The sequence below is a fragment of the Panthera tigris genome, chromosome B2 (genome assembly GCF_018350195.1).
Source record: "Panthera tigris isolate Pti1 chromosome B2, P.tigris_Pti1_mat1.1, whole genome shotgun sequence".
In the NCBI taxonomy this organism is placed as follows: Eukaryota; Metazoa; Chordata; class Mammalia; order Carnivora; family Felidae; genus Panthera; species Panthera tigris.
In genome coordinates, this window is record NC_056664.1 from 42,180,461 (window position 1) to 42,207,275 (window position 26,815).

Consider the following 26,815-nt stretch of genomic DNA (forward strand, 5'->3'; position numbering starts at 1 on the left):
TTTTAAAAAAATTTTTTTTAATGTTTATTTTTGAGACAGAGCGTGAGCAGAGGAGGGGTAGAGAGAGAGGGAGACCCAGAATCTGAAGCAGGCTCTAGGCTCTGAGCTGTTGGCACGGAGCCCCACGCGGGGCTCGAACCCACGGACCGTGAGATCATGACCTGAGCCGAAGTTGGACACTCAACCAATTGAGCCACCCAGGCGCCCCACTTATTTATTTATTTATTTTTTTAAGTTTATTTATTTTGAGAGACAGAGCAGAAGAGGGGCAGAGAGAGAGGGAAAGAATCCCAGGCAGGCTCTGTGCTATCATTGCAGAGCCTGATGCAGGGCTCGAACTCACAGACTATGAGATGATGACCTAAGCCGAAACCAAGAGTTGGACGCTTAACCAGCAGAGCCACTCAGGTGCCCCTATGTTTTTTTTTGAGAGAGACGGGGACAGAGCATGAATGGGGGAGGAACAGAGAGAGAGGAGGACACAGAATTCACAGCAGGTTTCAGGCTCCCAGCTGTCAGCACAAAGCCTGACTTGGGGCTTAAACCCACAAACCATGAGATCATGACCTGAGCTGAAGTCGGTGCTTAACTAGCTGAGCCACCCAAATACCCCTGGACGATTAGATCTTGTTTACAGCTTGTTCTCTTGATTTCCTGTTACTGGCACCCTAGAAAGTCTCTTGGATCACCTCTTTCCTGGCTCCCATGTCTTTGGTTTTTTTGGTTTATGTCTGTTAGTGAAAGGTTACTGAAGTTATGGAAGTTCCTTCAATAACTTTCTGAGGAGAAGGGTTCATGGCAGATGGAATTTTTAAGACCTTGCATAGCTGTGAATTATTGGTCTAACTATAGTATAACTGGGTATAGAACTCAAGATTGAAATCTTTTTTTTTTTTTTTTTTTTGGTCTTTTAAACTCTACACCCAATGTGCAGCTTGAACTCATGACCCTGAGATTAAGAGTTGCATGCTCCACTGGCTGAGCCAGCCAGGTGCTCCCAGATTGAAATGGTTTTTGTTTACAGTTTTGAAGGCAGTGCTCCAGTGTCTTCTGGCTTCTATTATAGCTATTGAGATCTCTGCCATTTAGCAAATCCGTTTTTTCCTTTCTCTAGAAGCTAATATGATCTCTTTTTCACATGCATAGTTCTTGGTGTGGGTCTGTTTTCAATCACTCGCTAGGTACTTAGTGATCTTTTCATTCTGGAGATTCCTGGCCTTCAGTTCTGGGATGTTATTTTGAAAATTTTGTTTCCTCCCTTTCATTGGTCTATTTCTCTTATGAAATAAAATAAGAATTTTCTTATTTATTCCTCTCTGGTTTTCTGTTTTAATTGACCTTTTGACTTCTTGCTAGGAGATTTTCTGTGAATTTTATCTTTTTTCGGTTTTTAAATTTCTACAATCACATTTTTAATTTCTAAGAGCTCTTTAAAAAAATGTATTCAGTTCTTAAATATTTCATTTAGTGAATATTTTGTCTTATTTCTCTGAAGCTATTAATGATGGTTTTGTTTTATTTTTATGTTTTCTTTTCCCTGTATAGTATTTAAGTTTCTTTTGTTCTCTGTTTTTCATATTGGATGTTTCCTCAAATATCTTTTGATCTTTGGCTCTTTGCCTGTATCTAGGGGTTAAGGGCAGGGCAGTTAAAAGTAGACTAGAAGCTCTCTAGGTGTGGGTAAGGCTCCTCAACTCCAGGCTTCCCTGTAGGCTGAACTGTCTGCTGGGTTTCTTTGGCAAATTCTTGATGTCAGTATTCTACATCTTTTGGGTTAGTCAGATTCTTGAGAAAAGTAGCTTCCAATTTTCTGCCCAAAGGTGTAAAGCTGGCCAGACTTTTAGGAGCCTAGTTGGGGAAAGTGTTTTGTATTTGGACTAGCAAAAAGAACACACACAGGACTTTGGTAGTGTGAAATTCAAGGTTCTTTCCATGAACTAAGAACAGAATAATGGGTAATGGAATAAGCCTTATTCTGGTTATCTTCATTTATTTTTTAAATTTTTATTTATTTTTTTTTAGAGAGAGTGTGTGCACAAGTGGGCGGGGGAGAGTGGCAGAGGGAGAGAAAGAGGGAGAATCTTAAACAGGCTCCATGCTCAGCACAGAGCCTAATGTGGGGCTCAATCCCATGACCCTAGGATCATGACCTGAGCTGAAGTCAGGGGACACTCAACCAACTGAGCCATCCACGTGCCCCTGGTTATCTTCATTTTGCCCCAAAACTTACTGGCTTAAAACATGTCATTGATGCTAATGGTCTCTCTTGGTCAGGAATTCGGACCGGGCACAGGAAGAATGGCTTGTCTCTGCTCCATGATGTCAAGGGCCTCAGCTAAGAAGACTCAGCACTGGGGGGTGTCTTGACACATAGGGACTTGAATCATCTTCTTTCCATGACTGGTGGTTGATGCTGGCTGTGGGTTGGGTCCTCACCTGAGAATGGGGAATGCATCTGCATGTGGCCTCTCCAAAGCTTGTGCTTTCTTTCAGCCTGTGGCCTCAGGACAGTTAAACTTCTCTCATGGTGTCTCAAGGCTCCATTAGGGGTGTCGTAAAGAGTGTGGTAGGAAGCTGTATGTTTGCTCACCCTGCCTTGGAAGTCAGGCTGTGTCATTTTTCCTGCGTTCTGTTAGTTACAGGTAATTCACAAGGCCACCTGGACTCAAAAGGAGGGGACATAGACCTCCACTTCATGATGGGAGGAGTATCAAGGTTGGATTCTAAGAAGAGCACATAAGATGAGAGATATGGCTGTCATTATCTTGGAAGATGTAGTCTTTCACAGGCCCGGAGTTGGGGATTAGGAGATTGTGGGTGCAGTGATAGTAGTAAGTGCTGCAGGGTTGTGGCAGAGGGACTAAAGACTTCGGAACATTGGCAGGCCTGCCTAAAGAGGACAAGGCTTCTGAAAGGAATTTGCCTTCATGAGTTTTCTCAGGAAGTGGATTGGACTGGCCAGTTGGAGGTATCTTAACTTCCCAGTAGAGGAAACTGAGAGTCAGAGGGGCTAGTGAACACTGGAGAGAGTTCGTGATAAAGCCAGACTAAAATCTGGGTATTCTGACATTTAGCCTAAGTTCACATTGGGAAATTTCCATTTTTAGTTTTTTATGATTGTAAAGAGATTTGGCACAGGTAATAGAAGCTTTTGAGTCATGATACTTTCATTTTAAAACATTTTTTGATATTTAAAACTTTATTCCAAAACTTCTGATCTGCTGTGTTAGGTTGACAGAGGAATGGAAGTATTGAATTCTGTCATGGCGAGTTCATTTTATCTGTTGGTGTTCATTAAGAAAATGTATAAGAATTCTGTCTCCTTTGAGGTTTATATAGTAGGACCAGAAGAGAGGATTCGGCTATTCTGGCTGAACTGTTAAAACACACTTCTTTACCTTCTTGTTTATCAGGAAGCTCAGAACCTCATGGCCCTGACCAATGTGGACACCCCATTGAAAGGTGGACTTAATACCCCTTTGCATGAGAGCGACTTCTCAGGTGTGACTCCACAGCGGCAGGTTGTACAGACTCCAAACACAGTTCTTTCTACCCCATTCAGGTATTGTAAATGAATACATCTTTATTGTTTTAGAAAAACTTAAAGGATTTGGACAACATGTTTGTTTTAGTAATGTTGACAGAGAATGGAAATAAGTATTTAACATGGCTTTTTGATTTCTTCTCACTCATGGTAGTAAATAACATAATAATACCCAGGAATTGGTTATTACTGTATGGAACTGTCTTCTTTTTTCAGAGTTTCTGATGCTATCACCTTTTTTCTGAATACATTTTATCTGATTTATTGGCTTTAAAATTGTTTTTTTTTAATTAAAAAAAAAAGAATCTGAAACAGGCTCCAGGCTCTGAGCTGTCAGCACAAAGCCCAACATGCGGCTCGAATTCATGAACTGCAGGATTGTGACCTGAGCCGAAGTCAGACGCTTAACCAACTGAACCACCCCCATTTTATCCGATTTAAAAGAACAAATCAGTCCATTGTTCGTTTGATCATTCATTGAATTTTATAAAAATTGTAGTCCTTTATCTGTGTTACTATTGCTTTTCTCCCAACATTTTTTTTTTTTGAGAAAGAAAGTGAAAGAGATAGCAAGTGGGAGAGGGGCAGAGAGAGAGAGGGAGAGAGAATCTTAAGCAGGCTCCATGCTTTTTGTGGGGCTTGATCTCATGACTGAGATCATGACCTGAACTGAAAACAAGAGTCAGATGCTTAACCGATTAAGCCACCCAGATGCCCCATATCCCAACATTTTATTTTGAAAATTTCTAACATTCAGAGAGGTTAAAAGAATGGGAAAGCAAACATCCATATTTCACTATCTAGATTCTACAGTTGTTAACATTTTACCGTATTTGCTTTTCACATATCCATCCATCTGTCAATCCATCTAATTATTTGGTGCTTTTCAAAATAAGTTGCAGGTTTCAGTCCATTTCACTTCTAACACTTTCTTGTGCTTATCATTAACTAGAGTCCAGAGTTCAGTCTTTGTTTACGATTTTTTTTAAGTTACTGTTTTTTAAGAGGAATTTTTTAGATAAAAACCTTGTAGAAGCAGGTCATATTAAAATGAAATTTGAGCTTTTAAGTTTGGAAATCTTTTAGGTTCGTTTTTAATTTTCAGTGTTAGGATATATCCTCGTACTGATTATTTAGTATGGGAGTGTCTCAAACTGTTACAACTGTGCCTGACAGCAGGATCAAGAAGCATTGGCAGCCAGATCCTAATATACAACTTAACACTTTTGCAGGGCTTGTAAGAGAGCCTAATCCTTCTTTCCCTGTGTATGTCTTGTCTCTCAACTAGATTGTAAGCTCCTTGGGGGCAGGGACCATGTCTTTTGATAACACCTCATCTCACCTTTGGGAACATCTGCCTGGCAGATCACTTGTCTGGAACAGAGCTAAGGTATAGGAAGTAAGCACCCAACCAGCCAAACAAACAAAAACAGGCTTTGAACAACTAAGATATCAGTTGCAAAGTCTGTGGATTTTATTTATTGCTAAGAGAGTCTCGGCCCTCACTCAGAACTGTTCATATGTAGACATGTTAACTAAGTTTCCAAACAGAACGTAAAGGAGGAACCACTGAAGTGGATGCATACCTATGATAGTGGTGTTCTAGCCAGCAGCTACTGGTGGTGAGGGCAAATGATAAGATGAAGACACTATTGTGAACTTATAAACAATTTCGTAGGGGTCTTTGAGCATTATGGCTGCCCTCTGCCCATGGTATGTTCTTAGCCACCCCACAATGCATCAAGAAAGGTTGAAATAATGTTTGGTGGGCCTGGTTTAGCAAGGCAAGAAAATGTCAAATGTAATAACTTTACTTGAAGTCATTAAAATAAAAATACTGTGTGTAAATACTAAGCTAGTTGAACTAAACCTGTACTCCAACGTAGAGATCTCACTTAAAACCAGGTAGGAAGACAGATATTCTGCAATCTTAGTTTCTTTCTTTTATGCTTTCTTTGTAAAATAATTTATGTGAAAAATATTTGGAAGCACAATCCAGATAAAATTGGCACTTTTATTAATTGGAATTTCTGTCTTTCTAGGACTCCTTCTCATGGATCTGAAGGGTTGACTCCCCGCAGTGGGACAACTCCCAAACCAGTTATTAACTCCACCCCGGGTAGAACTCCTCTTCGAGACAAATTAAACATTAATCCCGAGGATGGAATGGCAGACTACAGTGATCCCTCTTATGTGAAGCAGATGGTACATGTCAAATCCCTTTAATACTCTTTTTTTTTTTTAAACTCTTCTATCTCATGGACGTTGTATTAAAATATTTTCCCTTGTTGGTGCATATTACATATACTTTAAGATAACTGTACACCTATGGATTCCAGAAAAGGAAAATGATTTATAGAACTTGAGAAGGGGAACCTTTTGGTCTCCTAAGCCTACTTACTCTTTTTTTTTTTTTTTTAATTTAAAACATTTAAAAAAAATATTTCTTTTTGACAGAGCGAGTATGTGAGTAAGGGAGGGGCAGAGAGAGAGGGAGATACCGAATCCAAAGTAGGCTCCGGGCTCTGAGCTATCAGCACAGAGCCTGACGCGGGGCTCGAACCCACGAACCATAAGATCATGACCTGAGCTGAAGTCGGACGCTCAACTGACTGGGCCACTCAGGTGCCCCTAAGCTGACTAATTTTTAATGTGTTTGTGAATACTGATTGTGCTGATAGTAGTTTTCCTTGTATGTCATATAATTTTATTTTTTATCATTTACTAATTAATAGTTTACTTTCTTGAATGGCACTCTTTTTTTTCTTTAACTTCTGTAAAACAAATTTTGAGTTTGGAATGCCTTATAAATTAGATTTTGAGCCTTGATTCTTGTTTGCTCTAGACTTTTAGAAGAGCTATCTAGATCTCAAAGCCAAATTAAGTTGATGTTTATTGCTTATCTTAGTGAAGTTTTCTTTTGTATTTTTGCAAGCTGATACAGACAGCTAATCATAAAAGCCACAGTTTTGTTTCTGCCCACGTTATTGCTTTTCTTACGTCACTCTTGGGTCTTATATGATGCCACAGAAAAGCATTGTGAGATTTTTTTTTTTTTTTTTAATGAGTTCCAGTGATACCTGTTTTTAGTTTACAGATTCTAACCTAGTGTATAGATTTGGTTATTTTAGAATTTTTTATTAAAAAAAGTGTTTTTTTTACTGTTTATTTTTGAGAGAGAGAGAGAGAGAGAGAGAGAGGGAGACACAGAATCCAGAGTAAGCTCCAGGCTCTGAGCTGTCTGCACAGAGCCTGACGCCGGCTTGAACTCAGGAACCATGAGATCATGACCTGAGCTGAAGTTGGGACGCTTAACTGACTGAGCCACCCAGGCATCCCGAGTTTAGAATTTTTTTAATGCCCACCTTGATATCAAGTAATGTCAACTGTGAATGGCTACATAATAGCTAAACAAATGAATTTAATGTGTGCAGAGCGCTGATTTGGAGACTTCAGAGGATCTAAAGTTGAGTAAAGGTGTCCTTTGTCTTAAGGAAGTTTATACTCTGGAGAGATTGACAGTGCTAAACCAAGTCCCCAAATAATTGTAATGTAAGAACAAAATAAGCTTTCTGTGTAAGACCAACATGCTTGGGGGGGCCGAAGACAGAAATAATCACATTTGTTGGGTGGGTACTAGGAAAACCTTCGTTGAGGTATGCTCAGAAGGAGAGGTGGGGGCTGTCTCAGAGGCCACAAAATGAGTAAGCATGGAGTGTATTTTGGACATAGCAGGTCATCTGGTTGGGCCCCACACCTACCATACGTGTAATGGAGCTATGGGGAATAAAAGGTAAGCCAAGGATGTACTGGGGAAAACTTTGGGTACCAGGCAGTTTCTTTTGGGAAGTGTGGACTGTTTTCTTTGGTCATCATATGATCTAGTCATTTCTTCCTTTCTTTTTCTTTTTTTTAGTTAATTAATTTGTTTTTAAGTAAATTTTACCCTCAATGTGGGGTTTGAACTCAAAACCCCAAGATCGAGCATTGCATGCTCTGTTGACTGAGCCAACCAGGCCCCCCATGATTTGGTAATTTCTATTAAAAATAAACACACACAAAAACTCAGGCATCTTTTCAGATTAGATTTTATTAGTCCAAGAACAAATTGACTTTTGAATTTGTTCTTTCATTTGCTATTAAATTTCATGGTCAGAAATGTATTCCTTAAATGGAAATTCTAAAGGATTTTTTTCTGCCCTGCAGAGATAATTCCCAAACCTTCTATTAGAATATCTGAGAGTAACTTTACGGATCACAAATCAGAGTTTTTGATCTTAATTTAGAGAAGAAACTGAGATAGAAATCAAACAAACTTGTCTCAGCTCTGAAATTAGGGATTATTTTTCTAGAATTAAAATTAGGCTAATTATTTTTTAGAAACTCTTAAGAATGGAGGTTGAATACTTAAGATGTATGAATTGAGAAGGTCAATTTTTTTTCTACAGGAAAGAGAATCTCGTGAGCATCTCCGTTTAGGATTGTTGGGCCTCCCTGCCCCTAAGAATGACTTTGAGATTGTTCTGCCAGAAAATGCTGAGAAGGAGCTGGAAGACCGTGAAATAGATGATACTTACATTGAAGATGCTGCTGATGTGGATGCACGAAAGCAGGTGGGTAATTGTGCTAGAAAAGAAGTGTGAAGTCGCTGACCGTGTCAGTAGGCTGAAAGAATGAAGAATGGTCATTAAATGTGTCCATATTTAAAAGTTTTTTCAATATCTGAAAAAAGAAATTACCCTAAATTGCTTAACATAGTTAATAATATGTACTCATGTAATTAATAATATACAAGAATATCTTGATAGGCAGTCTTAAAACGTGTGTATGTATATGTGTATGTACATAATTTAAATACCTCCTGTCAAATTTATTATGCTTCTTTAAAATACACATAAATGTTCTTGTAGACATTGCTTTTCACTCTAGCCAAGAAAAGGTGTTATTGATCAGTCTTAAAAACAAGTGCATGTTGAGTGCACAGAGCCCAAATTAGGATTCAGTCTCATGAACTGTGAGATCGTGACCTGAGCCAAAATCAGGAGTCGGATGCTTAACTGACTGAGCTACCCAGGCACCCCTAGGATAATTTTAGAAATGGAATTTCATGGGACTTGAGTGTGAATAGCATCAATGTAAATGTATTTCAGAGAGAAGTCACATGAATGTGCTTTTTATTTATTTATTTTTTAATTTTTTTTAATGTTTATTTATTTTTGAGACAGAGAGAGCATGAACAGGGGAGGGGCAGAGAGAGAGGGAGACACAGAATCGGAAGCAGGCTCCAGGCTCTGAGCTGTCAGCACAGAGCCCGACGCGGGGCTTGAACTCACGGACCATGAGATATGACCTGAGCTGAAGTCGGACGCTTAACCGACTGAGCCACCCAGGTGCCCCTGAATGTGCTTTTTAGTTGGTAGTACAAGATAATACTTTATTTTTTAAGTTAATTTATTTTGAGACAGAGAGGGGGGGGGGGGGGGAGAGAACCTCAAAGCAAGCTCCGCACTGTGAGCACAGAGCCCAGTGCAGGGCTTGAACTCATGAACCATGAGATCATGACCTGAAGTGAAATCAAGAGTTGGATACTTAACACACTGAACCACCCACGTGCCCCCAGGATATTACTTTTTATGTTTAGTTTTCTTAGTTACTTTGCCCTACATTTACTCTCAGAAATGCCTTGAAATTCTAATATGTTAACTTATATTATTCGTGATTTAAGAATCAGGAAACAACACATTGGCTAGTTTTTTAAATTAAAAATCAGTAGCTTTTGAGGTGGAAGTGAGGGTTGTGTTGCAGGAGGAACAAATAAGAGTTTATTTGTTAAACTTATCCTCTAAGTTTAGGATTCCAATTGATTATTTAAATTTTTAAATTTTATTTTAATTCCAATTTAGTTGATATACAGTGTGATGTTAGTTTCAGGTATACAGTATAGTGTTTCAACAATTCCATACCTCACCCAGTGCTCATCACGACTAGTACATTCTTTAATCCCCATCACCTATTTCACCCATCCCCCCCCACCCACCTCCTCTGTGGTAACCATCAGTTCTCTATAGTTAACAGTCTGTTTCTTGGTTTGTCTCTCTTTTTTTTTCTTTCTTTTGCTGGTTTGTTTTGTTTCTTACATTCTACATATGAGTGAAATTTTATGGTATTTGTCTTTCTCTGACTATTTCACTTAGCATTGCACTCTCTAGCTCCGTCCATGTTGTTGCAAATGGCAAGATTTCATTCCTTTTCATGGCAGAGTAATATTCCGTGTGTGTGTGTGTGTGTGTGTGTGTGTGTGTGTGTGTGTGTGTGTGTGTGTATGTATGTATTACATCTTCATTATCTTTATAGGTATATACATATACGCACACATACACACCACAACTTCTTTATCCATTCATCAATCCATTTGACACTTGGGCTGCTTCTGTAGTTTGGCTCCTGTAAATCATGTTGCTCTAAACATAAAGGTGCATGTCCCTTTGAATTAGTGTTTTTGTATTTTTTGGGTAAATGCCCCATAGTGTGATTCTGGATTGTAAGGTGGTTCTATTTTTAACTTTTTGAGGAACCTCCATACTGTTTTCCTCAGTGACTGTACCAGTTTGCATGCCCACCACCGGTGCTCAAGGGTTCCTTTTTCTTCACATCCTCGCCAATACTTGTTCTTTCTTGTGTTTTTGATTTTAGACATTCTGACAGGTATGAAGTGATATCTCATTGTAGTTTTGATTTGTATTTCCCTGATGATGAGAGATGTTGAGCATCTTTTCATGTGTCCATTAGCCATCTTGATGTCTTCTTGGAGAAGTGTCTGTTCATGTCTTTTGCCTACTTTGTAACTGAGTATTTGTTTTCTCGTGTTGGGTTGTATAAGTTCTTTATATATTTTGGATACTAACCTTTTCTTGGATATGTTGTATACAAATATCTTTTCTCATTCAACAGGTTGTCTTTTGTTGATTATTTTCTTCATTGTGCTTTTTATTTTGATGTAATTCCCATAGTTTATTTTCGCTTTTATTTCCCTTGCCTCTGGAGACGTATCTAGAAAAATGTTGCTACAGCTGGTGTCAGGGACATTCCTGCCTATGCTCTCTTCTAGGATTTTTATTAGAATTCCAAATTAAACAAGAAAAGAATGATTATCTGATGGATGGAGCCACATAAACTTGGAGAATGCTCTAGTAGCTGTTGGCAGTTCTTAGTTTGTATTGTAATGAGAGAATGAATAGACTGATTTCTGTTGCCTTTTATTACCTTTCTACAAACTTACACAGACTTCGACAGCTTTAACTCTTGAACATACATGTTCTTATACATGTTTTCAACTTTATTGAAATGTGGCAAATACCATATAGCTGTAATAATGGATATAAAAATAATTTTTTTAGGCTATACGAGAGGCAGAGCGTGTAAAGGAAATGAAGCGAATGCACAAAGCTGTCCAGAAAGATCTGCCAAGACCATCAGAAGTAAGTATTAGAGTTTCTGGCTTAGGAAGTTTTGAGTTTCTTCTTACGTGATTGATGCTTTTATATCATTCATAAAGTTTGTGAAACAAAATATTATATTCTTTCTGGAATATAGTAAAGCACTTCCCAGATATAATGTAAAATGTTTTGCTGGTACAAATAAGACCTTAGAAGGAAAGCAAAATTCTTTTGAAAATGTAAAACTACTATTTAATTCATGCTAGAACAAGTAATAACATCAGCATTGGAGTGATAATGTTTGGTAATTGTACTTGTCTTAAAATTTTAGGTAAATGAAACTATTCTAAGACCCTTAAATGTAGAACCACCTCTAACAGATTTACAAAAAAGTGAAGAACTAATCAAAAAAGAAATGATCACAATGCTTCATTATGACCTTCTGCATCACCCTTATGAACCATCTGGAAATAAAAAAGGAAAAACTGTAGGATTTGGTACTAATAATTCAGAGCACATTGCCTATCTGGAACATAACCCTTATGAAAAGTTCTCCAAAGAAGAGCTGAAAAAGGTATCGTTGATTATAAAGTATTCATTAAATACTGTGTATCATGGACAAACACTGTCTTTTCTCATGCTGATATTTATAAACAAGTGAATTTCATGATTAGGAGATAAACGTTCATAGTAAGTGTTATGAAGAAGACATACTTAATCACCCCCCCCCCCCCCCGCCCCTTTTCATTCAGTGACAGACCTTTTCCAGGTAAACACTGGCTTAGGTGGCAAGGTGTTTTGTTTCATGGGTGTATGCCTCATGGACAGTTGCTGCAAATTGCCATTTTCTGTGTTTAACTCTGCTACTTCTGAGTTGAATTGAATACCTTTAATACCTAAACCTCATTTATTTAGATTAATATGAAAAAGCAGGCATGCGTAAAAAACGTTTTTTTCACCTATTCAAAGAAAAGAAATACAGTGTACTGAATCTTTTTCCCTTAAATCATTTCCCACTATCCTTTTAGATAAGGAAATGCAGGAACATTTTCTTGTATAAAGTCTGTCCTGCCTCTTCCTCCGTATGCATTTGATTTTTCTGTTCTGACAGAGCAAACAGCTGTGATTGCAAATAGAAATCTGTTCCATGGTATGAGAAAATACAGTTGGTGTCATGGTTGGAAGCAGAGTGGTCATTAGCTTTAGTCTTATTTCTTTAGTCCTTAGCCCTGAAGGGCAGTTATAGACTTGTTGATTGGAATGGGTTATTGAATACTTGGGGAGAGAATCCCTACAATATATATATATTTTTTTCTGTCTTCTCTCCTGCTCTTTACCTGTATTTTTTTCTTGCTTTCTATTTTCCTTTTTGCAAAAGTAATACGTGTTTATTGAAGGATTTTTAGAAATTAGAGAAAGGAAAGACAGTTGGCCCCGATTTCTGAGTAACCTTGAATTACTCTTAGTAAGTATGATAGGAAACTGACATCTGTTGAATGCTTACGCTTGTGGCAGGCACATTTTACCATTGGACTGGGGTTGAGAATTACACTGTGAACTCCATACTTGAACAGTCTCCTCTTTTTAAAGTGAAAATAGGGGAAGATGGGATTTGAGAAATTTACTGTGTGTATGGAAACCTGAAATAAGGATCACATTGTTATGTAACAGAAGGTTCTGTGGGGAATCGATTCTAATAAAACTTTTAAAAATAATAGTTGTAGGTAGTGCTTTAGAATTATTGGAAACCATTACAAAGTAGTTTGAATTTTTTTTTTTTTTAAGTTTATTTTGAGAGAGAGGGTGAGTAGGGGAGGGGCAGAGAGGAGAGAAAGAGAGAGAGAATACCAAGCAGTCTCTGCTGTCAGTGTGCAGCCCTATGCAGGGCTCAAACCCATGAACCATGAGTGAGATCGTGACCTGAGCTGAAATCAAGAGTTGGGTGCTTACCTGACTGAGCCACCCATGCAGCCCTGGTTTTTTTTTTTTTTAGTTTAAATATTCTTTCATATTTTATTGTATGTATTTATATTCTTCTCTGTTCCAAAATGAATTTGAAACAGCATTTACTTAGCGAGCAGATTCTTTATGGGCAGTTTAAAGATAAATTAGTAGGGCGCCTGGGTGGCTCAGTCGGTTGAGCATCCGACTTCGGCTCAGGTCATGATTTTGCGTCTGTGAGTTCAAGCCCCGCGTCGGGCTCTGTGCTGACGGCTCAGAGCCTGGAGCCTGTTTCAGATTCTGTGTCTCCCTCTCTCTCTGCCCCTCTCTCCGCTCATGTTCTGTCTCTCTATCAAAAATAAGTAAACATAAAAAAATTTAAAGATAGTACTACTGTCTTCTAATAATCATAAGAGCTGAATTTGTAAATTTTTACTGTGTACAGTTTTGGAGTGAAATACCATTTCTGTTACTATGAAATGTTGGGTTTTCATTAAGTGTGTTAAAATTGGTTTGTTTTTGTTATTTTCTCAGAGATCTTGTTTAAAAGTATCCGTTCTTTATCTTCTATAGACATGATTTTCCGTTGTTTTACGTTTTTGTATTTGATTTTATTATATATTTTGGTCTGTGATGTACTGGAACGATCGAAAGCTTTCTTTAAGGCACAAAATGATAGTTGTCAGTTTTGAGCCAGGAAGCAAAGGGCTGGAAAAAGTTGATGTGGTATGCTTGTGGAGTCCTTGGGTCTCGAGTTGGGCCACACTCTGTGTGTATGTTTTATCATTTAATCCTGATAACAAACATGTCAGGTGGGTATTATCCTCACTTTACAGATGAGAAACGGGCTCAGAGATGTTAAGCAAGTTCAGACAGCTACTTAAATGGTAAAGGTATGATATGTACCCAGGCCTGTCCAACTTTATCTCTCCTCATTCTGTCATCTTAAACTCTCTTTAGTAAAGTAAAAGCTGGTGTGTGAGCCATTATTATTTGATCTGTGCCCCCATCTCATTCTTTGGCAATGTCAGGGGCATCTCTTCAGATGAGAAAAAAGGCATGTATCAGAAGCAATAAATGCCTGGTTCCCCTTCATAATCCTGTGAAGTCTGAAGTGTATGGAGGAATTGGTAGAGTGGAAGGAGCACACCCAAGCGAAGGTACCATTCGGCTTTGGGGCATGATCCTGTCTTGCCTTTACTAGTGTGATGTGTTTTTCAAAAATTGCTTAATCTTTCTGAGCCTTAGTTTCATCATCTTTAATAAGAGAGTAATACCAGCTACTTTGTAACGTGTTAATGGTGTTTGGAGATAATGTAGGTAAAATTTTTAAATTGAGTTCTTGGCATAGAGTAGATGTCCAAGAAATGGTAGCTACTGTTAATAATAGAGTGAAGGCAAAGATGTTTATTGGTGATATACGGAAGCTTGACTTTCAAATCAGTTTGCGTCAACTTACTGGCTTCTTAATTCATTTTGTTTAGATATTGTTCCCCCCTTCCAAAACGAAAAACAAAAAAACAAGTCAACCACAACTCCTTGCCTTTACCCAAAGAAAGAGGAAAATTAGTGTTTTAAAGTTCTCTCTTGATAGCAAGTAATTCTGGTACCCAAGCTTACTGAAATTATTACTGTACACAGGCCCAGGATGTTTTGGTACAGGAGATGGAGGTGGTAAAACAAGGTATGAGCCACGGAGAACTCTCAAGTGAAGCTTATAACCAGGTGTGGGAAGAATGCTACAGTCAAGTTTTGTATCTTCCTGGGCAGAGCCGCTACACACGGGCCAACTTAGCTAGCAAAAAGGACAGAATCGAGTCACTTGAAAAGAGGCTTGAGGTTGGTATCCTTTTAAAATTCTAATTTAAATGTACCTTGATTGAGACAATGGACCAAGTAATAACCACTGGAGACAATTACAGAAAAACAGACCTGAGGCACTTACTGGTTTTGCAATTCTTGCCTTTTTTTTTTTTTTTTTAAAGTCTATTTCTTTTGTTTAGTGATGTCTACACTCAGTATGGGGCTCAAACTCACGACCCCGTGATCAACAGTTGTATTATGCTCTTCTGACTGAGCCAGCCGAGTGCCCCTTGCTTTTGCAGCTCTGGAGGGAAAACTGTACTAAAGTGTTTGGTCTTGTTTGGCTTTCATTGATTTTTCAGAATTGCTGGCCTTTATGATAAAGAATGGTGCCCTCCAGGTTGATCACAGGTCAAACAGGACCTTTTAAATGTGGGAGCAAGGAAGACAAGAAGTTAACACTGGTCACCCAGAACAATGTCCATCAATGCTAGAATAGCTTGTTTTCTGTAAAGAAGGATCTCAGTGGTGCCAAGGAGCTTTTTTTTCTGGAGCCAAAAGAGCACATTCATGTAACTTTGGTTCCTTTCTGTTCATTCTCTGATTCCTTTGGGTTTGTTAGAGAGAGAGCACCGAGCTGGATTATCTTAGATAATGGCTTCTGTGATTTTTTTCACATCTGAGGAAATGTTGAAATGTACTAGATGGGAGTTTCATGGCACATGGTTTCTTAATATAGTCTGCAGGTTTTGAATTCCAGAATCTGTGTAGGCATTTTGCCAATGGCATGTAAATTGTGGTTCATGGACCACTGGGCTGTCTTGTGGATTTTTCAAGGTGGTCTTCAGGGATGTTTCTGAGGCTAGGGTAGGGTGGGGAGAAAAGGGTGCTTCAGGCAGTCACATGCAGAAATGGCCTCAATTTCCTCCTTTGTGACTACTAATTTCTCTTTACAGAAAGCAGATTGGAAAATATTTTTATTTAGAGTTAAAATAAAAATAGCAGTACCACTGGGAGTGGTTGGTATCATGTGGGGCTAGGGAAATGAACAGGAAAAAGAGTTCTAGTAATATGAAATTATTCTAAGTCTTAATTTTACCTTTAAGACTACACGTATAGGCATCTGGTGGTTAATGTCTTTGAGCCTCTTTTATCACTTAGTGGGAAATTAGTTTCTCTTTGAAGTAATTCTCATCGTGGGTGAAATCTTTGCAGTCCAGTTGCTGCTTGTTACTCCGTTGTACTGCTAACTTCCAGCAGGGTGTGCTGTTGTTCTGTGTTTTAATTTGGGATTTAAAGTCAGGGAAAGTAGAACATCAGTGGGCACATTTTGAGTTACATTTTCTGTTGTGTTGGCTTCGTTTATTTATAAGTGGTAGTTAGCAGTGTAATCCTGATCTAAGGTCAGCATTGTAATTGATTAGAAAGCTATTTGGAAAGCTTTCTTGTAACCTTTATATATAAATACTTTGGTCTCTCACTTAGTTTGAAAATCTTCTCATTTGAGGTGGGTAAACGTTTTCTGCCCCACGTGGTAAGGACATTTTGTGCTCTTTAAAATATAAAAAAAGTTTTTCCCTAAATCTCATTTACTTTGCTGAGGCACTAACTTTCGTGACAGCAAATAAATGTGTCACGAAGTGAGTGGTGCCATAAAGTACAGTAATTTTTATTTTTATGTTGAATTGGTCTTGTGAGTTTTGAAGGGAAAAATACAGAAAGAACCACTGCCGTTCTTTTGGAGATTTATTTGGGTCGTTTATGAGCAACCATTAAAAACATGTGGCTCTCTTTGTTCAGTTCAGTACCAGGAACTGAAATCTTCCGTTGAACTATTTTTGTTGAAGGATTGGTGATTTTGGAAGAATATTCATAAAACAGTCTGAAGTAATTTTTCTTTTCTTGACTTCTGGATAACTTACTTTATTGTTTACTCAGCTAGTTACTTTTAAAGAATATGTAATCAAATCCTTTAATTTAGTAAACTACACTTATTTCAAATGAAAGTTCATTAAATCTTTAAAAAGAAAAGAGACTCAAAAACCCAAATAAACAACTCCCCCATTTTATTTGTATCCATCCCTAATTCAGAACTAGGCTTGTGTTAGCTTATTTTAGTTTTTGAAGACACAATTCTACTGGTTTGAAATACATAAATATTTTATTTCAATTGTGGTAATTCTTTCATCATTTCAGTTGATTGCTAAATTATAAACACTATTCAAAGTTTGTTGTGGGGAAGGAACTCCAGTTGTATTATATAAACTAAATGCTATACTTAAATTATTCTTTCCACTCTTAGGTTCAGGGAGATATGCCTTTCTGTGCAAGCACAATACACCATGGCTGCCAGTGTGTTTGATTTTTGCTGTCATGAACTTTGGAACAGTGAATCTAAATTATGGCCCTATCACAGTGTACCAAGCAAGATGAGATCCAGCTTTGTCGTGGTTGGTGTCTCCTAAATGGATTAAAAAATATGCCCTGAGGTTTATATTGGAGCTGGGTCTTTGAGCCATTACTCATGATTAGTATTTGAAATGCAGAATTTAAATGAAAATCCTTAGGATACTCACTTAAAACTAATGGAACCATCTCAGATTTTATGTAGAATGTGGTGGGTGGTATAAGGAGTCTGTTAAATAAATGGAATTGGAAAGTAGTCACAGGTCAGAAGTAAGTGGGAAAGACTTCTGAGTTGTAACCAAGTTCACGTGTTTTATTCTGCTTTGGAGGCAGAATTAATTTTAGAACTGTGCCATACATTTGTGTGTCAAACAAGGCAGCAGCAGCAGCAAACAGAAATGATAACTAATATCTGAAAAGGAAAAGTTAGAAAGCATAGCATGTCGAGGCCATTTAGATACACTATTTTATTAGCCTCTGAGGGCATTATGGGTGTGTGGTGGGAGAGCAGAGTGATTGCTATCTGTAGTGATGCCCCAGATATTTAAAAAAATGGTTAATTTCTGCTCACTGTTATATATATATTTTTAAAGAAGGATGCCTAAAATGGTAGGAAAATTTTGTATCAAATGGTAAAAAATAAAAGGACTTTATAGTCCTTGATGTGATCGTATGTTCAGTGACTATTACTGAGCATCTAATATGTGCCAGCCGTTGTTCTAGCACCTGGGAGTGTAGCAGGAACAAAGCGGACAAGCTCTATGCTCTTGTGGACATCAGTTATCTGGAAAATGCTTCATGTGGAGGAGAACCTCATTTTCTGATGATGCCAGATAAATGAGTCATTACTGTATTTGGGAAGTGCAAATAGAATTTGAAGTGTTCTAATTTGTTTCCACTTTAAGTGGAAATAGGAAATCGTCTGAAGACATAATTATTTTGAGTGAAATAATTTCCAGGAGGTGCAAAAGTGAAAAGAGAAGTCTGAATTTAGGCCTGCTATTAAATTTAATAGTATTTGAAATAGTATCTAAACTGCTGCGTTGAGGAAGTTTGGCTGAAAAGTAGATTTTGTCATGTTAGCTATAAAAATGGAAAGGCTTTCCTTAGAGGTGGAAACTAGGTCCAGAAGTAATACTTCTCTCTGTATTTTACTGGCACAGTCAACTTAGTCAAGAAATATTATGTAACATCGACTTCTTGGAAATAAAGTAACTTGAAAAACACAGATAACACATCTTTCTCAGTGTACTTGTAGAACTCTTAGGAGCACCCCTGACTTTACTGAATGGTTATATTTCAGCAAAATTGACTGTACAATGGATCATATTTTCTCAGTGATTTTATTTATAAAGTCAGATATTTTTACATAGGAAAAAATTCCCTTAATACTTTAAGGAGTGGAAATTTAGGGTAAGGATCAAGTTGTTGGGCAAATCTGGATGGAGGACTGTATGTTGAAGTAACTCGGCAGGTTTATGTTCTCTTGTGCGTGTGGGGGAGGGGTGACATGGGGCACAGGAGAGAAGTTTCTGGTACTCTGGAATGCTCCCTTTCTCAAATTCTGCTCTGTGCTTTGACCCTTAAGGGCACTGGCAGAGTTCTTGCTTGTTCTATCAAGAAGAGCTGGACCAGAGATCTCCTTGGTACAGTCGTGTTGCTTCTGGTATGCCTCAACGTTGAGTTGAATTTCTTTCATGCAGTTTATGTGTTTCATTTCCTAGCTCATGCAGATGTCAGGTGCTCTTGGTATTGCTTTGTTGGTACATTACTGTTCCTGGAAAGGTTTTTGGTAAGGTTTTTTGCCTTCCTGTTTAGCTTGCTTTGCCGGGATGCAGTCTGGTGGATGCTAACTCTGGTAGATGCAAGCAATAATCACATGCTTGGACCTGCATCTCGTCAGTGTGGAGAAGGTTCACCGATACGATTTAATGCTAGTGAGTAGTATAGAGATGAAAGGAAAGGCACTGATGGGCTCTTGTTGTTTGCAAACATTTCGGTGGTTGAACCACATCGTTACTACCATAGGATCATATTGCTAAACGATGGACTAGGAAGTGGAGCTGCCATCAACTATGTATTTATTTTGGGTATCCTTAAACCTGTTTTTCCAGTGGTGTAAAGTTATATTCTGGGCCTCCAAGCAAGAGTTTCACTGAGGGATGCTCTTAATGTTTCTGAACCTCACTGTAACAGACTTTAACTGAAGACAGTATTGGAGACCCAAGGATAATGTGTTTATTTTGGAATTACTTAAGCTTAGTAACCTTAACAAACTTAGTGAGTTTGAAAGTAACAATTACACTTTTATAAGTCCCATACAGCCCCCTTTTGTAATGACCCGAGGAAACACTTATGGTTCCACTGATTCATCTCCTGGGGACCATCAGTTTTCCATTGGTCTCTGGCCAGCCTTTTTTAGACAGTTTCTCTTCTATGCATTTAAAAAATAACATTTGTGGGCGTTTTTCTAAAAATAATACCTGTACTTTGTAGAAAATTTAAAAAGAAATTAAAAAACAATTTGAAAAGAAGCCTACCATCCAAACATAATCGCCTTATACATTTTGAGGGATATGTATGTGTGTGTATATCTATTAATATATGTGTGTGTGTGTATAATTAAATATAGAAAAAAATTACTGTATGCATCTGTGTGTGGATGAAAGGAGGAAGATGTTTAAAACTGAATTGGAATCATCATATACTACTTTGTAGATTTAATAACATATTACAAATACCATTTTAAAAAGACCTGATCACTTGCTCTCATTTATAGAGTTGTGGCAAAGATCTGGTTTGGTGAAATCCCCAATTATGCTGGTTATATTCTGCCCAACTTCTTGAGAAGTTGTTAAATAACATTTTTTTTCCCTGTAAATTTTTTCTGAGAAATGTTTGTGTTCTTCTAATTTTATAGCTTGTTAAGAATAGAAGAGTTAGGAATTTAAAAGGATAAGCTGAGGAAAGTCAAAGCTTTTCTCAAGTGTCAAATAAAACTCTTGTAGGTTAATGTCTCAATCAGGGAAAGAGTGATGGGCAGATCCATTAATTAAGATCTTGTTTACATGTGTCTAGAATAACTTGTTTTTCAGGGAACTGTCTGATGGCATTAAGCCATTCAGTCCCACAGCTTGAATTTCTTCAGGCATGTTTGCATTTCACAGGCTGAGGCAGAGGGGACATTCGGTTTATTAGTAGTGGTGTGTTGAACTTTCAAGTAGGACGTACTTCATAGCTTCATCACTTAGTGGCCGTGTAGCCTCGGGCAAGTTACTTACCTGTCTCTGAGCCTCGTATTTCCTCATACTTACCTGTAAAATTAGGGTGGGTAATAGTTCTTATCTCACGGAAGTGAGAGTTTGAGATAATGTAAGATTAAGTGAGATACTGTGTGCCTAGCAAATAGCAAGTTTTAGCAAATGGGAATTCCGTCCCATGTCTCTTCAGGTCTGTTAACCACCGTTAGTGTTGTCTAAATTGGATTAAACTTGGTTTGATACTTTTAGGTGTCATGAAGTAACTTTGTTACCTTGAACAGCAGGGTGGCTGAGTTTTTATTCTAGAAGTTTTGATGACTGTCCGAAATTGGAGATATGGGTTGATTTTCGCAGAGATTGAGTAAGACTGAAGGCTCAGATTTTGGTTAGTATAAATGGATCTTAACGTAATTGTGGATTTTAATTTAACATTTCATATATACATCTGGTGTGCTAAAATCGTTGACATGTAGATTTTGATGTCTCTTATATTTCATTGTATTGGTGTTTCATGGTTTGTGGTGTACAGTCTTAAATAGCCTCTGCAGTAGATCTTGAATTTGAATTTTATAAAACCTTTTATTATGGGAGTTTTCAAATACATCCTGAAGTGGATTAGTTTAATGAGTCCTCCAGTGTTATCATCCAGCTGTATCAACTCACCGCCACTTTTGTTTTCATATGGCATTTTCCCTTCCCCACTATTTTGAACCAAATTCCAGACATTGTATTGTAAAACAGTTATGGTACATGAAATTTGTTGTCTTGGTGTCCCTACACACTTATATGTAGATATATTCTCATTCATCTCTTGGATTGAATTTCACTCTTTCATTTTGGGCGTAGTCAGCTTCAATTATATCAAGTGTTGCCTACTTTAATTTCCTCATAGATATTAGAAATTTTGTGCTGATATGTATTTAAAGCATAAACTTCCATTATAACCATATTTGGTAGGTTTGTCTAGTGACAAGTTAACAAAGTATTTAATCCTGTCTCCACTGCCGTCTCTGTTAGTATTTGTGAGAGAGAAAGAGAGCTTGCGCACGAGTGGGAGAGGGGCAGATGGCAGGGGGGACAGAGGATCTGGAGTGGGCTCCGTGCTGACAGGAGCGAGCCCCATGTGGGGCACAAATTCACCAACCGTGAGATCAGGACCTGCGCCAGCTGGATGCTCAAGTGACTGAGCCACCCAGCTACCCCTCTGTACCCCTCTGTTAGATGTTTGAAGAGCAATTTGAAGTGCATATCTATAGTGCAGATAAGGATTTGAAAAAAATTTTTGAGAACTTTTTGTAAGTCAGCTCTAATGTACCATCCAAGCTCCTTAAGCCAATATCGTTTTGTTTAAAATAAGTTGTCCTTCAGGAAGGGCAGTTGCTAATAATACTTAATATATATTTCTTTTATTAAAAAATTTTTTTTTACATTTATTTATTTTTGAGAGGGAGACACAGTGAGTGGGGGAAGAGTCGAGAGAGAGGGAGACATAGAATCCAAAGCAGGCTCCAGGCTCTGAGCTGTCAGCACAGAGCCCGATGCAGGGCTTGAATCCACGAACTGTGAGATCATGGTCTGAGCTACAGTCAGATGCTCAACCAACTAAGCCCTCCAGGCGCCCCGCAAATACTTAATTTTTAAAAAAAGGTTTAGAAACACGAATATGATTAAATCAGTCTTTTTTTCCCGTTTTTTTTTTTTTTTTTTTTTTGTATTATAAAATCTTTAAAAATTTTCTTTATTTTAGAAAGAGTGAGCAAGTGTGGGAGAGGGGCAGAGGGGGAGAGAGAATATTAAGCAGTGGAGCCAGATGCAGGGCTTGATCCCACAACTTTTGGATCATGACCTGAGCCTAAATCAAAAGTCGGGTGGTCAACTGACTGAGCCAAGAAGGCATCCCTGATTTTTTGTATTTTAAACAATAAGGTCTTATATCCTGTTGGACTTTAATGTTTCTGTAGTGTATGGGGGGGGGGGGGGTTTGGACTAATTTGCATATGCATTTATTTCATGCTTGTGATTTCTTGCTGCTAGAAAAACGCCAGCCTTATAGGTTAGTTTTTTCCCTCCTAAAGCACATTGAGCAGTCATAGAAAATTTTACAAAGTGTACAGATCTCTTCCTTCACATTTTAATGATCAGATGATAAGATGATAGGTGTTAAGATAACTGAGCTTAAATTGAATATTAAAAGCTGCATTTAATTTCTTCTTTATACTTTTAGTGATTAAATTTATATAGTTACTCGACTAAATTTTTTCCTGTACTTAATTTTTTGGGGTATCATTTATTTCCATATTTGCTTGAAATCTTAGCACAGTGTTTGAGTCAGAAGATTTTATATAAAGCTTGAGCTAAATTAAATTGTTGGCGTGAAATGGAACCTAGCAGCTTAGTAGTTTTAAAATCCTTGATAGTTTGGGAAGCATAAATGACTCAATTGTACGAGGCAAGGTATTCCCCGGATGCAAGGTACCAGTCATAGTAAATGTGCCTTGATGACTAATTAAACACTTTTGGAACATAAGTATTAAGCTATTGCACCAAATTGGAAATTGAATATCCATGGAGTGCAGCATATAGTTAAGTGGATTATCTTGACCAATGAAAATGAAAATTTGTATGTCTATTTTTTTAAAAATGTGCTATGTGTATTTGAAATTCTGTACTGGTAAGGTTTTTGGAATGTTTATTTGAATCCACATGTGATTAGAGTATCTTAGAACGTGCTGAATTATATTTAAGGAACTGCATGCAACTCATTGATTTAGTTCACTTATTATTGGGAGTGAGGGCTTTTTGGTGGGTCTAGTTCAGAGAAAACAGCTGATTGATGTCCAGCTTCTGTAATGACAGTGGTTGAAACAGATTCTCTATCCTGATTGTCCAGGAGAATCATTTGGGGGCTTTAGAAATACCAAAGTCTGAAACCATTTAAATAAGCGTCTCTGGGTTTAGGGCACTGACACTGGTACATTGTAAAAGCTCTACAGGTAATTCTAAAGTTTAGCTGGGATTGAAAACCACTGGCTTGAGAAGATGTGTTTGAGTACGTGTTACTTGGTATGGTTGTCCTCATGAGGCAAACTGCTCTCTTAAAGAAGGAACAGCTATTTTTCCTTGTTTTATTTCCAGCAAGGATTCCAGGTCATTTTTTAATTAAGGTTGGAATTTTAAAGAAGGTTTGAAAGCCTCATCATTAGTCCCTTGGTCCATTAGAGAGGAGATCAAAATGGTTAAACTCTTAGTATATATGAAATAATTGTAATCAGAGCTGACATTTGTTAACTGCTTACTCTGTGCCAGTCACTGGGTGGCTAAGGGCTTTTACGTACATTATCTTATTTAAGCTTCATAATAACTTAGCAGTGACTGCCATTTTACTGATGGAGAAATGGAGACAGGTTAAATAACTTGCATCGATTCACAACAGTTGGGTGGCTGTGCTGCGAGGAAAGAACGACTCACTCCCCCACTATACTGTGCTGCCTTGACTTCACACAGTATTTCCTTAGAAGACATACAACTGCCATGGAACTTACTTTGATTTGCTATTAGAGGAAAGTGGCCCCTTTATAAAGGACATTGTTTATTCTTGGATTTATTCTTCAAATGAATTGCAGAGGAATAAAAGCTTATTAACTTGTATAAAATGCCGAAGATATAAATGGTTGTTAAAAAGCTGTATTTTAATTTTAGATCCATCTCACATTTTTAAGGCAAGGCGTGGACATGCGACATGTTCGTTCTTTCCACCCCACAGGCTTATTTGACTTTGACTTTTAATAAACTAAGCTGGAGGTGGATAGGTATGAAGTGTTACTTTTCCGGTAAAAGTATACACTTGACCCTTGAACAACACAGGGTTTATGGCCGCTGACCGCCCCCCTCCCCCCAGTTCAAAATTCATGCATGGCTTGGCTCCCCCAAAACTTATAGCCTGCTGTTGACTGGGGCACCTTACTGATAACATAAAGTCAATTTACGCATATTTTCTATTGTGTATGTATTATGTCCTGTGTTCCTGTAGTAAAGTAAGCTAGAGAAAAGAATGTTATTAAAATTATAAGAGAAAATACATTTACAGTACTATAAAAAATCCATGTGAGAGGACCCGTGCAGTTCAAACCTATGTTGTTCAAGGCTCAACTATACTTTGTATTTTGAGGAATATTTTATTATGTTTTATTTTACTTTATTTATTATCTATTTATTTATTTTGAGAGCGAGAGAGAGAGGGGGAGGGAGCGAGCGGCAGAGAGAGAGGGAGAGCGAGAGAGTCCCAAGCAGGCTTTGCACTGTCAGTGCGGAGATCAGTGAGGGGGCTTGAACTCATGGAACCATGAGATCATGACCTGAGCCGAAACCAAGAGTTGGACGCTTACCTGACTGAGCCACCCAGGTGCCCTTGAGGAACATTTTAATTTTTTGGTGTTCTTATATATTCTAACCATAAAGCATTGTAATTGATGTGTTTATTTTTAAATCGGATATTAGGCATTGAAGTGGATGTTTCAAAGTTGTTATTTTGGAAAGCTATATATTTGTTTTGGTGATTATATGGTTTCTAAATATTTTAATAAAACATCCTATGTATAGTTTTTCCTATCAGTTATTTTGCATTTGACATTTATCCGTGGTACCATTTCTGTTTACTTATCCCTATCCTATTTATTCCACATTTGGTATCTTAGAAAAAAAAGGGTATTTACATTGTCATATGGTCTTCCTTGTTTATAGTTACATTGTTATGAATTATGGATTATCATTTGGGTGTATGTTATCTTGAAACTACTTAGTTTTGGAGTCACTTGATGAAATCAGTTTGAGGGGGAGTGGAAGAGAGTGGAGAGAGGTGAAGTAAGGGGAGGGAGGGAGAGAGGAAAGGAACGGACAGACATATATAGATAATAAATTAACACAGATTGAATATAAGAAGCTAACAGATTTAATAATTACTCTTAAGGCTTTGACCTCACAGTTGTAAGTGTCGTATGTGCATTTGCAGATCACTTTAAAATATGAAGTGGTTATATACTGTGGGACGTAGACTAGATACCTGGCATAGATGCCATGTGGATGGGATTCTGCATTACATACCTTTACCCCTTCTCATCCATCTCTCCTTAGACTCTCTCGTTCTCTCTCAACTGGGGCCTTCTCTGTCCTGCTTCAGCTCTAGAATTTTGTTGATAACTTGCTCCTGTTCATTGTCCTTCTCCTGTTCTTTTGTGAGTTTATATATTTTGAACTCCTTTCCCCTAACTTTAGAGTGAGCTGAGGAGGCAGCCCATCTGTGCCCAGGATACATATTTAATAGGAAAACTGCCATCTCTCAATTTTATGGTGTCTTTTCACTGTACAAAAACTAAATATTTTTTCCTTTGCCAAACGTGGCATTGTTTTTCCTTTATGGGTTTTATGCCAAATTTAGAATTATAACATTATAAAAATAACCAGTAGTTTTATAGTTTGAGGGGGGTTACATTTTGATTACAACTGTGGTGCACTAATTGGTTGTTATTCAGTTATTAAAAATGTACTGGATGTATAATATAGAAGTGCATTTTCTCCACTTTTACTGAGAAATAATTGACATCCATCCTTGTATAAACTTAGGACATTCAGCAGGATGGTTTGACTTACATATATTGTGAAATGATGATCACAGTCTCATCTCAGTTAAAAATCTGTCATCTCACATAGATAAAATGTAAAGAAAAGAAGAAAACAGAGAAAGAAAAACATTTTCTCTTGTGATCTTCAGATCTACTCTTGTAACAACTTCCCGGTACGTCATACAGGAGTCTTAGCTGTAGTCGTCATATTGTATAGCAATGCGTTTTGGGGATGAAGCTGGTGAAGACAGGTCTCTGCCAGTCCCCACATCCATGCAGATTAATGATAGCAGAAGTTATTTTCAGAAGTGCAGGTTACTTTTTCTTACACTGTGAAATTCAAGCCTGCTTTGAAATTGAATTATGGGTGAGATTATTACAAATCGATTATTTGGGACTAAACTGTACAACCCTTCCAGTGCAAGACAAATCCTTCTTAGGCCACATTTTGTGTTATGGTAGCTCAAGTATGAGGAATTCTAATGCGCCTTGGCTTTGAGGAGGTAGATGAACCAACAGGACCTTTTCTGTTATTTAGCCTGCTTTTCTCATGTCTGCTGATGTGATCTTCCCCTGCTCCCCCAGATAAACAGGGGTCACATGACAACGGAAGCCAAGAGAGCTGCAAAGATGGAAAAGAAGATGAAAATTTTGCTTGGGGGTTACCAGTCTCGTGCTATGGGGCTTATGAAACAGTTGAATGACTTATGGGACCAAATCGAGCAGGCTTACTTGGAGTTACGCACTTTTGAAGAACTCAAGAAACACGAAGATTCTGCTATTCCCCGGAGGCTAGAGGTAACATCA

At 37.8% G+C, this 26,815-nt stretch overlaps 1 protein-coding gene across 2 annotated transcripts in view; it reads left to right on the top strand.

Annotated features, from left to right (window-relative positions):
- Positions 1–26,815, top strand: part of CDC5L (cell division cycle 5 like) — a 49,937-nt gene that overhangs the window by 18,783 nt on the left and 4,339 nt on the right. The window contains exons 9-15 of one of the 2 annotated variants that reach the window (XM_007085119.3): positions 3,414–3,562; positions 5,587–5,749; positions 7,993–8,157; positions 10,942–11,022; positions 11,312–11,554; positions 14,563–14,760; positions 26,594–26,806. In XM_007085119.3, the coding sequence (XP_007085181.2) occupies positions 3,414–3,562; positions 5,587–5,749; positions 7,993–8,157; positions 10,942–11,022; positions 11,312–11,554; positions 14,563–14,760; positions 26,594–26,806 (1,212 nt within the window). The remainder of the gene's footprint in view (positions 1–3,413; positions 3,563–5,586; positions 5,750–7,992; positions 8,158–10,941; positions 11,023–11,311; positions 11,555–14,562; positions 14,761–26,593; positions 26,807–26,815) is intronic. The other variant, XM_042986478.1, reaches the window with a different exon arrangement.